Source organism: Bolinopsis microptera, chromosome 1 (genome assembly GCF_026151205.1).
Source record: "Bolinopsis microptera isolate Bmic1 chromosome 1, MBARI_Bmic_1.0, whole genome shotgun sequence".
NCBI lineage: Eukaryota > Metazoa > Ctenophora > Tentaculata > Lobata > Bolinopsidae > Bolinopsis > Bolinopsis microptera.
The window spans coordinates 15,051,420-15,064,622 of NC_087072.1; the positions used below are offsets into that span (position 1 = coordinate 15,051,420).

The 13,203-nt window shown below is 39.8% G+C and overlaps 1 protein-coding gene across 1 annotated transcript; it reads left to right on the forward strand.

Annotated features, from left to right (window-relative positions):
* The first annotated feature begins 3,611 nt into the window (after positions 1-3,611).
* Positions 3,612-10,436, forward strand: LOC134820343 (mucin-2-like). Its single transcript, XM_063830652.1, has 8 exons — positions 3,612-3,684; positions 3,885-3,944; positions 5,055-5,197; positions 6,015-6,129; positions 7,159-7,267; positions 8,366-8,610; positions 9,211-9,576; positions 9,698-10,436. The coding sequence occupies exons 1-8, from the start codon at positions 3,628-3,630 to the stop codon at positions 10,016-10,018; spliced, it is 1,416 nt and encodes a 471-aa protein (XP_063686722.1). The 5' UTR covers positions 3,612-3,627; the 3' UTR covers positions 10,019-10,436.
* The last annotated feature ends 2,767 nt before the right edge of the window (positions 10,437-13,203 follow it).

A 13,203-nucleotide genomic window follows, 5' to 3' on the forward strand; every position in this document is an offset into this window, starting at 1 on the left:
CAAGACGTTCCCCAATACCAAGCGGTGGGCAGGAAATTAAGCTCCGGCTGACCTTCAGAGCAGTAGCCCCATTAGTGTTCAAAATGAAAGTCTTGTTAAGACAACAATACAACTTCGAAGTTCGAATTTGACGGTCAGCAGCTCAGGGGGATATCAATAATGATAATGGCGGGGACATTAGCGAAAATGAGAATGAGAATACGCTTTAATGAAGATTTGACTTATTATTGCTTAGATTTATTTTCCTTTAAACAGACTTGTCTTTTTTTTCTATTTCTGAGTAATATCAATAACTGTTAATTGAAATAACTTCTTTAACAAGTAACAAAAACAGAAATTTCGGTTGAAAATTTGTTGACCTCTGAAAAAAAACTTGAAAGGTCGGCCACCGGTAAATACATGACCGGGATAATTTGGCGGGTTTTGGGAAAGTCCGTCATATTTTTCCCGGTCATTAATTTTCCCAGTCATAAATTAACCCGCTATAATATTCCCGAGTAAGGTAGAATTTTTATTTTCATCCAGTCATTTTTTAGTTGGTGCCTACTCTATACTGTATTAGTATACTTATTCCCGTGTTTCATTGTATAGCAATATTACAGACACATCTATTCTTGCAGACCATGGTACCTATGGTAACCATGGTAACACTAACAGTATGATAATCTCCAGATTTCCTTGATCCAGTAGTCCCAGATAAAATGTTTTAATGAACTAACGACAATAGCCTTCTTTAATGTCAGGAAAATTAGCAGTTATTGTTCGCCCTCATTAAAAGTCCAAATCAGATCCTAAAAATACTAACTAGGATCTCAATCAATTTGCAATCCAATAATGCATCACGTCACACCCAATTAACATGACAATTGCATATACAGCAGGATTTCAATTATAATCTTCCTGCGATCTCTCTTTTCGGTAAAATTAGAACCTTATTAATGGTTTGCATGTAACCAGAAACGGAAGTTCGTAACTTGGATTAAAACCGGGATGACTGCTTGGTAAGCATCACTGTCTAGGTTTCCAGTTCCAAGGACGACCTCTTTAGTTAGCTCCGTTCCCCCAGTTTGCAGCACTTCTTTATTCATTTTTCTGTCTTGACTAAAGGAGCATCGATTTAGAGCCCACGTGGGTCTCAGTTTAACAATACCCTGTAGTCTCAGACGCAGTCACGTGTCATCGCCTAGCAACCTGTGAGAGGGAAGGTATTGTGCTGCATAGGTCACGTGGGTAACGCGTGACAACCTTACTCTCCACTTAACCCCTCACTCTTCCTTGCACGTGCTGAGTCACGTGATGCGCGTAATGCGTGAACAGCACCACAGTTTTTTGTACATATGCGCTTACAGTAAGAGCCAGCTAGATTCAGGTCGGAACTTGCGACACCAGCGCGAGCTCCTGAAATTCAGCGAACATCTGCAGCTCTTTTGTCGTGACTGCAGCGTGATCAGCTATTATTTGCAATTCTCATGGGATTATTTTGAGTTCCTTATTTCTTCATTTAGACTTAGTATTATCAGAAAATATAACAATTTTAGCTTCTTTAACCTTTGTACTTTACACATTGCAGCCCCACCTAGCTAGTAATTGATGTTGAATATCACATCGTATAACTTTGAACTTAGTAGTTTACAATTACTTGAATCTGTTTTGTTGCCTCTAAGATCGTGTAAGTCTGTCGATTTACCATAGTTAAAAACTAATGAGCCGTATTCAGTGAGCTCAGAGTTTAATTTCCCATTGGAACACTTCATAGTAGCTTTCATCTGGACATCATAGAAACTGTCATGATCTGGACATTAGTACCAGTGGTAACCTGGTGTCATTGAAAATGAACTGCCAAACGGAGAAGTTTGATGAGGCACTGCTGTGCTCACTTATTAGGGCAGAACATTGTTTAGTGGAAGCTTTATTTCGTCCGTTTAAATCAAACATTTATGGTGAATGATTTTGTGAACTATTAGTAAGGAACTTTTATTTGGTTGACTCGCACGTGCCATTTATGTGACTTTGCCTTATAAGTAACGAATTGTTCACCTGTTTAGTGTTTATCGACCTTAATACGCAGCACAGAGCACTAGTGAGCTTTGTTAAATTACCAGTTTTGGCATCAGTAGATCTGTTTCTGACAAGATTCCACAAAATTTTCATGGTGTTCACCTCTTGAGATTCACTGCAGATTAAATTGATTTAATTAGACGGTAGGATAATAGGTTATATTTTAGTCTACCTCACAGGCTGGCTTTGTCACACTCTTACACCAACCACTCTTTAAAATCCAATCTATAATAGCCTCATGGAAACTCAGATTTTGCCGCACCGACCAGCCCCTCGCTCAAATCTTTAGCATCCTGATATATTTTTGTTGTCTAATGACGTGAAGTCCAAGCCTCCCCTGGATTTTCAGAATTTAACGGTTTGTTTCGTCCGCTCGATAGGCTTTACACTTTAGCCGTCTTAATCGCATTGTTTCTTACAGTTTACTCCTCATAAGAATAAAAGATTTAATGTTGATCAACAGTTACACACGGTGCGGTACCGTGAATCAAAAACTAACGCTGGCAGCTCGGAGAGTATTGTTGAATTAAACCTCATGAGATCTTTGCCGAGCTTCCTTTATTGCATTACAATAATTGACCGATGGGGCAGATAGATCTGCTTATTCAAATTAATTTTCTCATGAAATACACGCGCCCTGTCCGTAGTTGGTTAATTTGGATTTAATTTAGTTGATCTGTTTGACCTGTTGAGTTGTGAACCTTCAACATTTTGCTCTTATCCTTGAGGCTAATTAGGTCCTCAATTTATATTGTATCTTTTGTAAAACTTGAGTTAATGGACTTTGATTGGCCTGTCTTTTCAGCCTTTTTTACAGCTCATTAGAGATCCCAATTAGCATACCGTCCATCACATCGCAAGAATCAAGAAGTGAATACTTCAAAACACCCTGAACAGCAGGTGCCTTAGGTCCTCAATTCTCGTTTTGCAGTATCTACATTGTTGCTAACTCGTGGGGATCCCTCACTTCGTGTCATTAAATCACCAAATTTACTGCTGGACGTTTGAGTTTGACACCATCCTGGATTTAACCTGACTCTCAGACTGATGATTTTTGTTACTAGTTGAGGTTATGACAATTAATTGTCTGGTGTGTCCAGGCTGGGTTTTAGGCCCCGGTTTATCAACACAGCTGGTCCTTCCAAATCCGCGGTTAGCCACAATTTGAATGCAATAAAAAGCAGGTCGGTCTGTCTCGCCTTGGAATTAGTGTCACTGATTTGGCAAGGTGATAACCTCCCACCGCCCTAACAGATGTTCTGAATTGGGGGTTTTGTGTGATCCGCCAAATTTTGTTATATTGTCGTTTAATGTTCGTCAACAGTTCGAGTTTCTTAATTCTTTGGCTAGTAAAATCTTAATTGTTATGTTTGTGCAAGTTGACAGCACGCTAAAGCATTAAAAACCTCAACTGTGCTTCGTTCATAAATACAATATTCTTGAAATAAAACATTTTCAAAATCGTTGATCTTTATTTGTAATTACACTCATCAGCAGTCACGTGTCCAGTTTATTAATACTTTTACTAATCTTGTACTGCGCTAACTAGAAGGATTCAGACGAAACAAAATGGTCGATTGTACAGAAACGATGCAGGTTCCTCTCCCGGTCCACCTCACTCAAAAGGTAAATAACCTTCCTCTTTCCATCCTCTGCAACATTATTGTTTAATTCAATGGTATTCCCAATTTAGTTTCTGTAGAATTACACACACACACAAATTAACACTCACACAAATCAATGTTTAATCTTCCGTAGTATTTTCACAGCCGATTTACATGATGGCTGTAAAATACTGTACTCAACAATAACACAGTTTCCTTCAGCTCCTCTCTTCGATCAACAATTCAAAGAATGGGAAGAATGATGGCGAGAAAACATTCAATGTAAGTATTTATCTTTCTACCGCAACATTATAATTCTTGTTGAAACACGTACACTGCTCCCACACTTGAGTTTAATCTGGCCTCTTATAGTATACCCCAGAAGAATTCCGTCTTATTCTGGAGAACAGCTATATTCTTCTTATAATAGCGGGGTCTGCAGGTTAATTAATACAGGCTACAAATTATTTATTTACCTCAATATGTTTTATTTACACTCACCCGCTCCCACACTTTAGTTTAATTTAGTTTCTAAGAATCCCCTAATTGCAGCATTTATTCTAACAATTCTAAGTCTAATGTCTAGCCCTCCCACACCTCATGCAAAATCTTCCATGCGTGTAGGTTAGTACTAACAACTATGTAAGATTTGGTGTAATTTTATTGTTTGTCTCCGGGAATCGCGTGCCAAGTCTAAGACTAGGTAAGAGTAAGAAGCGACAAGTAGGGCTAATTTCACTGTGAGCTGAACAGAGTACGGCTACTAATCACTTAACTGCTTCCCTGTGATTGACAGGATTTCGGACACTCAGCTCTAGACTTTCAGATGCTCGGGTTCCTTTATCAAGCTGTTAATGGGGGTGATCTTGTCGGTTTTCAGATCCTAATCGCATGTTTGGAGCGCGGGCACGTCAAAAAAGGGTGTCACGTGGGTATCTGGTTGGTGGGGATGTCAGCCTGATCTTATTCCATGTGCCCATGGTGTCATTTCTATCACAGCCAGGCCTGAGAACACTCGTACTTTCTTAACAGAGTTCCAATCAAGTGCCAATCAGAGAACCAATTAGAAAACCTGGGTTAAACTCGATTGATTGATCCGGAAGTTAAGGTGCATGGTGATTACATCCTAGTTATACGAGATTGAATGGAAGCAAGTGTCAAATACCAAATTAGATAGATGAACCCAAATAACATGTGCTCGAATTGTGATGGTAGTAAAACAGGGCCGGATTTCCTTTTTAGAAACTCCAAAAGTAAACTAGATCTTAATTACCCTAACTAATATCATTAATGCAATCTGCAGCACAGCGTTACAATAGGTTCATAGATGTGAAAAACTCGAAAGGGAAATTGGGGAATTGTTAGCTGAAATATAATAGTGCACATTTTCAGAGGTACGTCAGACAGCTGGTGGACCAGTACCTGGACAAGGAAGTTGTCATCAGCAAGCAGCCCGAAGACAAAGTGGAACTGATTGTGCAGGCCTGTCGGGAGAAGTTCCCAGACTTTGCTCACTGGACTACTACTCGCATAAGGTTAGATTCAATCTTTTTGTTTACAAATTTTCAGTGCTATACACTGAGACACCGGCCAGCAAACCCCAGACCAAATTAAAACCAGATATACTGAATCCCTGACAAACTCATTCCCAACACTATGTTTATGTTTGGATTTGAAATTGTTTACAGCTCAAATGTCGCTCTAAATTGCCGAGTACTCTTGCCCTACTGGGGGAAATGACACCAATTGGCCACTGTCCAAGTGGACACATTGACTACATAGGCTAATTTATAAATCCTTTCATAATTTATTATTTACATATACATTTTACACAATAAAAGAACAATCGTCTAGAAGTCTAGAGATTCTAAGAGGATCGATCATTGATGCAATTCCTTTATAGCAGCACCTTATTAAAGTTTTAAACTTGTGTGGATATTAAAAAGGAGGTTAACCACGATTTACACAAATTCCTCGTATATTTTATCCGAGTCAGACTCTGTTCTATAACTGAAAATACTCTAAGTAAACTTAAAACGCCGTCTTGTTACTCAATAGTCAATAATTAGCTCATTACCGACACGTCATTAGCGAGCTTCATATCTCTTTTAAGTTTTAAGAGAGCACAAAGAGCTCTTGTTCTGATCTACCTTCAGATGTGGTAAATTCAGGTCTATCTTGTCATGTTGAACCGCCGCTTAATTTGAACAAGAGCGCTTCTGTCAACCTCATGATTTAATTGCACCTACTTCATGAGGTTTTACTAGATCGGAATTTAACAGAAATGCTCGACTTCATTCCGGAGATTCTCAAGATAGCTCTTGACCGATACTAATTAACTTTTATTAACAGGATCTACATTGAGTCATGCCGAAGATTGAAGAAAATAAAGAACTCGCCCATACTACTGGCCAAGAGAAAAGCTGCTGGCAGGCGATTCCGAGAAGGGCAGAAGCTAAAGAAAATCGTAAGTTTACACTTACAGCTCATTTTCATTATGCCGCACAATGTCTTACATTATATTTTGAGTTATGATAATCATACAAACTACCATTGTCCTGGTGAGTCCTCGGAGCACGTGACGCAAATCTCTGAAAAAGCTAATGATAAGATTATTTAACAAGAATAGGCCTGCACACAGACTCTAGTGCCGCTGTTTTTATTCTGGGTAGAACGGAGAAGCGCATGTTTTTAGTCAAACCATTGTATCCTCCGACCTCCGTAATCTAATCCGTCAATATACTATAGCCTCCTCAGTTCCGAGGGCGTTAGCACGTGATTTTGTATTTCAGCTGAGAGGGAGCATGTGCTCGGCATAAGACTCTTGGTCCTCATAATAGAATACTGCACAATCATAATCACTAGAAATTGTGTTAACACGTTGGAACCCATTGTGTCTGTTACCCAGCTGCAAGCCTTCCTGTTAGCACTTCACCTAGAGACACAAGAGCTTTGGGGGGCAACATTTCACAAGATTCGCCAAGGAGAGGGGCCCAGTTAACAATGTAGGGAGGAACGTGTGTCCGAGGGGGAATCGGCCCGCCTCCTAGCGACCATTGTCATGGCTACCCCACGTGCTCTCCGAAATGCTCTGTAGTAACACATGACTTGTGTTCTGCAGAGTTTTTCACATTAACCGGCCTGTAATTACTGCTCATCAGCCCCTCTACAAATTGATGGAGATTAAAGGATCTGAAAAAGGAGGAGTATGCTGGAGAGGGAGAATGGCAGGATAGGGGGAATGTGTACACCTCACCATACTTTTCCCACATTAACACAAACGCTTAAAACTAATGATATCCGTTAGAGAAATGCCATTGTTCAGAACCTAATACCTCAATTGAGCAGTCAACTGATTGTTGCTGTCAAAAAAGCTTTTGTTGTGAAGTTAAATGGCCCTGGGAAAATCAAGAGGTGGAGTGAGATTTTTAATAATTTCTCCTGAAATGGTCTCCAGACATATGTCACTATTGATTATTGACATGTTTACTTTCAGATCTCGTCCCAGCTGTCCATGCAAGCGACAGAGTCTCAGAGACACCTTGCCGAGTACCTATTAAAAGCTAACCAGGCTCAACTTGAATCTGCAATCACCGATGAACCCAGTAAGTATTTAACAAATCATTTAAGACCTATAGATTTATAGATTATAAGGAGTTGAACGTGTTTCTCTATGAAAATTATTTACTGTCATTCATAACACCGACATGGTATGTACACCTAGAATATATGATTATTACACCACACTGTTTAAAACAAACTCATGGTTAAATTCTCATGGCGCTGACTATAGTAGTCGTTTCTTTCTGCGGTTTGAATTATCGAGAAAGTATCGTCATGTGAGGAAATATAACAATGATTTCACAGAAAGGGGCGTTTATCTTAGGACCTGGCCATTGAAAAGTGAGTCGTTCATCTTTGTCAGCAGCTTAAATGATGGGAATCACAAAGGCAAAGCCAGCACTTATTACGCAACAGTATTATACCAAGATATTGCCCCTTTGTCTAGAAGGCCCGAGTTTTTGTTAAATTTTGCCCCTCGTATAATACATTGTTTTCCCGAGCGGGATGTAAGTCACAAAATAACAAAGCTTTACAATGTGACGTGTCCGAAGCTTATTTCGCTCGAATACCCGGCCGTCCAATGAAGTGCTTTCAAAATGTATCCCACCGAAGAACAAAAGCTCGGACCGAGCTGAATTACACGCTTTCAGACCCTCCTAAGGAAATGACATTTCCTGCCTTTATAATTATTTTTACGACTTTTTGTTATTTGGAGCGGCTAGCGAATCTCAGAACACAGCGGTTATACGTAAAGCCGTCTAACAAAGAGTGCTGCATGGAATTAAACAGGAAATTAAACAGGAATTAAACATGAGATTTATGTGACTTATAACTATACGAGTGGTTTATCCATTAGTGATGAGGTGGAATTCAGGGTTTTTTACCAGCTCTATTCAGCCCACTGCTTCTCACTGTGTAAATATATATTAACTCTCTTAATAAACAATAAAGGTCATCTCCGGTCGTGGCTTCATCGCTTAAGTCTAAGAATTAAGATCATGTAAGAATAATCAACAATGCCTCAATGTGCAGCCGATTCGAATTATACACCCGATCACCAGTTCCCATTCCGGAACAACACTCAGTTCCACACATTCCCAAATACAAAGGAAAAATTTATAACTCTTTATCTTCTCCAGTGACGATGCTGAATACAGAGACCGATCTAGATTTACCACAAATGCCAGCTGAACACAACACCGCATTCAAATCTGTGTACAACTCAGCGCCCTTACTTAGCAACTCAGCCCCGCTTTTCAGCAGCCCGGCGCCATTACTAAGCAACTCAGCTCCACTATTCAGTAACCCAGCAACGACTGTGACATCAACCCCAGCCTTCCTTTCCGCACCAGCACGACTAGGACCTCTCGACTCTATCAACTCGGTGAGAGCCAGCATTAATTCAACTTCTTAGCATTTTAATTTAAACTAACTTTTCGCTACTAAGTATTGCATTGTGCTAGTAAGCCTAAGGGCCCCACAGAGCATCCCAGAAAGGTGAAAATCAGTGCAGTATGATATAGTGCCCGGTTCTCTATAAGGATAATTAGGGAAGATCTGCTCATCTCGATCTGCTGTGACCTTCACAGCTCCGTTTACCAATCTGTAAGATAACTGTAGTTTTAGTGGGATTAAAGCTAATCACTTTGAGAACGGTGGCGTGTTGGAGACTAGTTGGGGCAGGAAATAAATCTAGTCCACGTCCCCCCATGAGGAATCATTAACACACTGCTCAGTTTTATCTTAACTATTCTCAGCGCTCATTTCTGACTTTACAAACTCATAATACCTCAGTTTAAAACTAGAAAACAGCTGTTAAAATAAAATGTAAGAGAATAAACGAAAAGTGAGAAGTTTTATCATACTAAGAAAAACCGCACTTTTCCTATGTAGTTCACTCAATCCCATATAGAAACTTAGATAAAATAAAATGAGATGAAAGTTGCTTTTGTGACAATACATAACACAACATTTAATTTCACAGGCACTGAGCAGTATGATGCCTCAACTCTTAAAAGTTCAACAAAGTCTCACCGAGACCAGCACCCCAGCAAGCATGTTGCCCACTTTCCTACCAACCTCCTCCTCCTCATTGCCCTCAACTAACTTCGTGACAGGGTTCCAGCTACACACCAGGATCCCCTCGCCTCCCTCCTCCTTTACCCCAACCATTCCTACTTCAACTACATGCGGGGTCTTCTCCCCTAAAGCGATCAGACCTGTCGCCAGTCCCACCACAACTCCACCTCCGAGATGCTCTCCTCTGAAGCTGACCATCACCCTCCCGGATCACCCTAATATCTCACCTTCCTCCTCCGACAGTGGCGTATCGTGTTCTCTCAGTTACAATGTAAGTTAAATTTCAGGTTATAGTTTTAACAGCCCGATGGTGGTGTAAAAAAGTAAAGAAAGTTATTTCAATTAGACTAAAGTTAGACTAACTCCGAAACTAATAGGTACAATTCTTTCAGGCTTCCGGAAACGCTTCCACATCCCCTGATCGTTCAATCAGCCCAAAACAAAAGAATTTCCAGATCGACTCTCTGATGAACAGCGTGATCAAGTCGAGTCCTACCAGACCAAAGATCGACCTTTCCGAAAGGATGAAGACCACAGAGTCGACCATGTCACAGATGCTGGACCGTCCTCTCTTCCCTACAGGCGAAATGAGCATGACGGAGATCCTGAACGCCAAGACTCTGGTGACGAGTTACAGAGAAGCTGCCAACTTCTTGTACCGAGCAGCTTCAGAACTTGAGCAGTTGCTCCCAAATGACCACAGAGTGTTTTGAACTCGGAATATTGAGTCGAATGCGACTGAAATGAAATTGTGATATGAAATACATATGTGATCTAGAGTACATTCAACTTTAAGATGTATGAGGTGTGGATATTTTAGAAGTAGAGCTAAGCTTCCTTCAATGGGTTTGAACTGAATTACAAATGCACCAATGTGCTGTACAGTCTGAAGGATTACAGTCAGTTTTACAATTATTTTGCATGAATTGTTCATTGTTGACAGTTGACCGGGTAAAGATGGTATTTAAATATTTGTACATATTGCGATTAAATTGACGATTTGAACTAAACATACTTTAACACTGATAGCACGATTATTCTTATCTTGAGCTCTAAACGAACACTGAGAGAATGTTTTTATTTAAGTAGTTTATTTATGGACCAGATCTTTCAAATCAGTTTATCTTTTTAGACAGTCGTTTCACTTTAATAACACGAACAGAAACTTTAAAATTCAGATAATAGTGTGTACACTGTAAATATTCCGAGGAATTGTAAATTGAGATTCCTGTTACAAGTAAAAACACCACCAACTCCTATTTTGCGAACAGTGCTGTGATTGTTCTAAACTAAAAATATAAAGCTGTATTGAGGCGACCCATCCTCTGTTGTTAGATTGTTATATATAACACACTAACTATATGGGATGACGTAAGCTGTGCACTAGCTCCGTTAACAATGATCCACACAGCAACACGTAATGTAGTGGGATCGAAGCTGTAATTATCCAGATAGTTCTTTTGGAAAAGTGAAACTTAGCATTTGTAAGAGTTTATAGTTGCAAGTGGAAGCGGCTAAAATTAAACACGTGATCGACCCTTTTTGAACTGCCCTTTTTTCGAACTGCCCATTTGTTTCCACTCGGAGTGGACCGTAAAAAAGATGTGGTGGTGTCAGGGAGAACAATACTCGTTATTATAAATATAATAGTTCCATAATTAATTCAAATTATCAAGCTGATCTGTTTGCAGATCTGAATCAGTAACAGCACTTATTTCAGTAAAGTTAATGTCCATGCCTTGTGAAATTGTTCGCACTTTTCCTACGAGTAGAATCTTAAATTTGCAAATGAATTTTGACAGGCACTGAAAACAATGAAAAGACCTTGAAAAAGTGCTGGGATACTTAAATTGGGTACAAAGGACAAGGAAATTTGAAAGAGACATGTACTTTGCTGAACAATGGTTAAGAAAATTCTCACCAGAAATGCTTGGGTTTAAACCTTCAGGAAGATAGGGTAGTCACATTGAGAATTCAAAGGGTTCCGCAATATCTATAAACATCAGGCCTTGCTGCGAGTGTTCAAGTTGATTGGAATCTCAATCTCAATCGCCCGCATGGGATGTAGCTAGATACTTCAGTATGTACATATTTTATTGTTATTAATTGGGATTGTCCAGAACCAGGGTGTTAATCCAAAGTTTGAACTATGGAAGTGGAATCGCGTGACCGTCGATGCTGGCTTAACAGTTAACACCAGCATAAATACTATTAGATTCGGCATGGCATTGAAAGCTTATCTCCGGTACATGAGCATTGAGCACCGGTACTTGAACAGGAAGTAAATATAATGATGTTAGAACGTCGCGTAGAACCTAGCAATATCTGCAGCAATATGTAATGAATATAAACATATAACGATTAGGGGCCATCTACTTAGGACGTCCGCCAAAATCGCAGATTTTCATACCAACCCCCCCCCCCCCCCCCCCTCCGGGTGTGTCCGAATTTTCAAAACCACCCCCCCCCCCCTCATCCTGATGTCCGGATTTCCTGCTACTTTTAAAAGTACTAATAAAACCAACTCAAATTCATTGAGTAATTAGTGTCAAAGAGTTAAAATTAATGGGACTTTTTCGTTGATTCTGCCAAAATTTCCGGACGTCCGGATTTTCAGAAACCACCCCCTCCCCCTGTCCGGATTTTTCCGAAATTCCAAAACCACCCCCTTTCCTATTTGCCAGACTTCATAAGTAGATGGCCCCTTATATCCGGGACAGTATGGCGGATGGTAAAGTGCGGCTTTACTTATAATGTGACTTACAATACATGATCAATGTTCACCTCTACAAGTACATTCAAATCGGATAGACTCCGGGTTATCATAATATGACAATTTATAAAGAAGAAAAGTTTGGGTATTTAAAATGTTAATGGTTCGGGAAATTGCTAAAGGGCGCCCTCTTGACAAGCCCTCCTGCTCAGTACTGCATATAGGAAGACTCAAACCCCTCACTTGACAATTCTTGGTATTTCAAGATGTGCTGAACATCACAATAATTGCAACATCAGTTTGCAACATCAGTTTTCATCACTCAATGATTAAACTGCAGCGACAAAGGCTCGGCACATGAAATGATGTCAGGTTTGTTGAGAAGCACTGTTGTAGGAATTTTGCCAATTGAACGAGATTAGACCGGTAAACAGAACGCGAGTCTAACTCAACCTCCAGACAATCGGCTCAGCTTTTGAAGATTTCGATTAGTTTAATGTTCAACAACATCACAATGGAAAACACACTTAACAGCTACACTAAGGACGGTAGAAGTTGCCGCGACGAGGTTTGAAACCGCAAAAACTAAACTCTATAACAGGGGTACTTAATTGTGTCTGAAGTGCTCATGGGATGATACTGTATTGAAGTTTGAACACTTTACCAGTGACGTCAGCACTTTACCAGTGACGTCAGCACTTTACCAGTGACGTCAGCACTTTACCAGTGACTGTTTGGGCATGATTTTAATATAAAGGTATATTCGTATTAGAAAATCATCATAATATCGAAATTAAATGTCAACTACTTGGTAGAAACGCTGGATAGTGGAACATTGATCAAGTTATCTCTGAGTGAGCGCTGATTTGAGTTTTCTGCCCTGTTAATTGGTCCAGTTACCAGTTAACACGTGGATTTTCCTGGATTTCAAGGAAGGGGCATACAATCACTCAAATTACATTTAAAGATTGGGTGTAAGCCTGTCATTGTCAGATCACGATATTTTATTTCGAGTCTTGGCACTTCATGACATCGTTTATGCCTTTAATATCATCAAATACCTATTAAATTAAACAGTTTTCGTGGTTAAAGAAATTTTTTTCGACAGGTACAGTTCCTAAAATAAATTGATTGGGGAGTGGTTCTCTTTTGCTGACTCCAGATAACCAGGAAGATATGATCAGC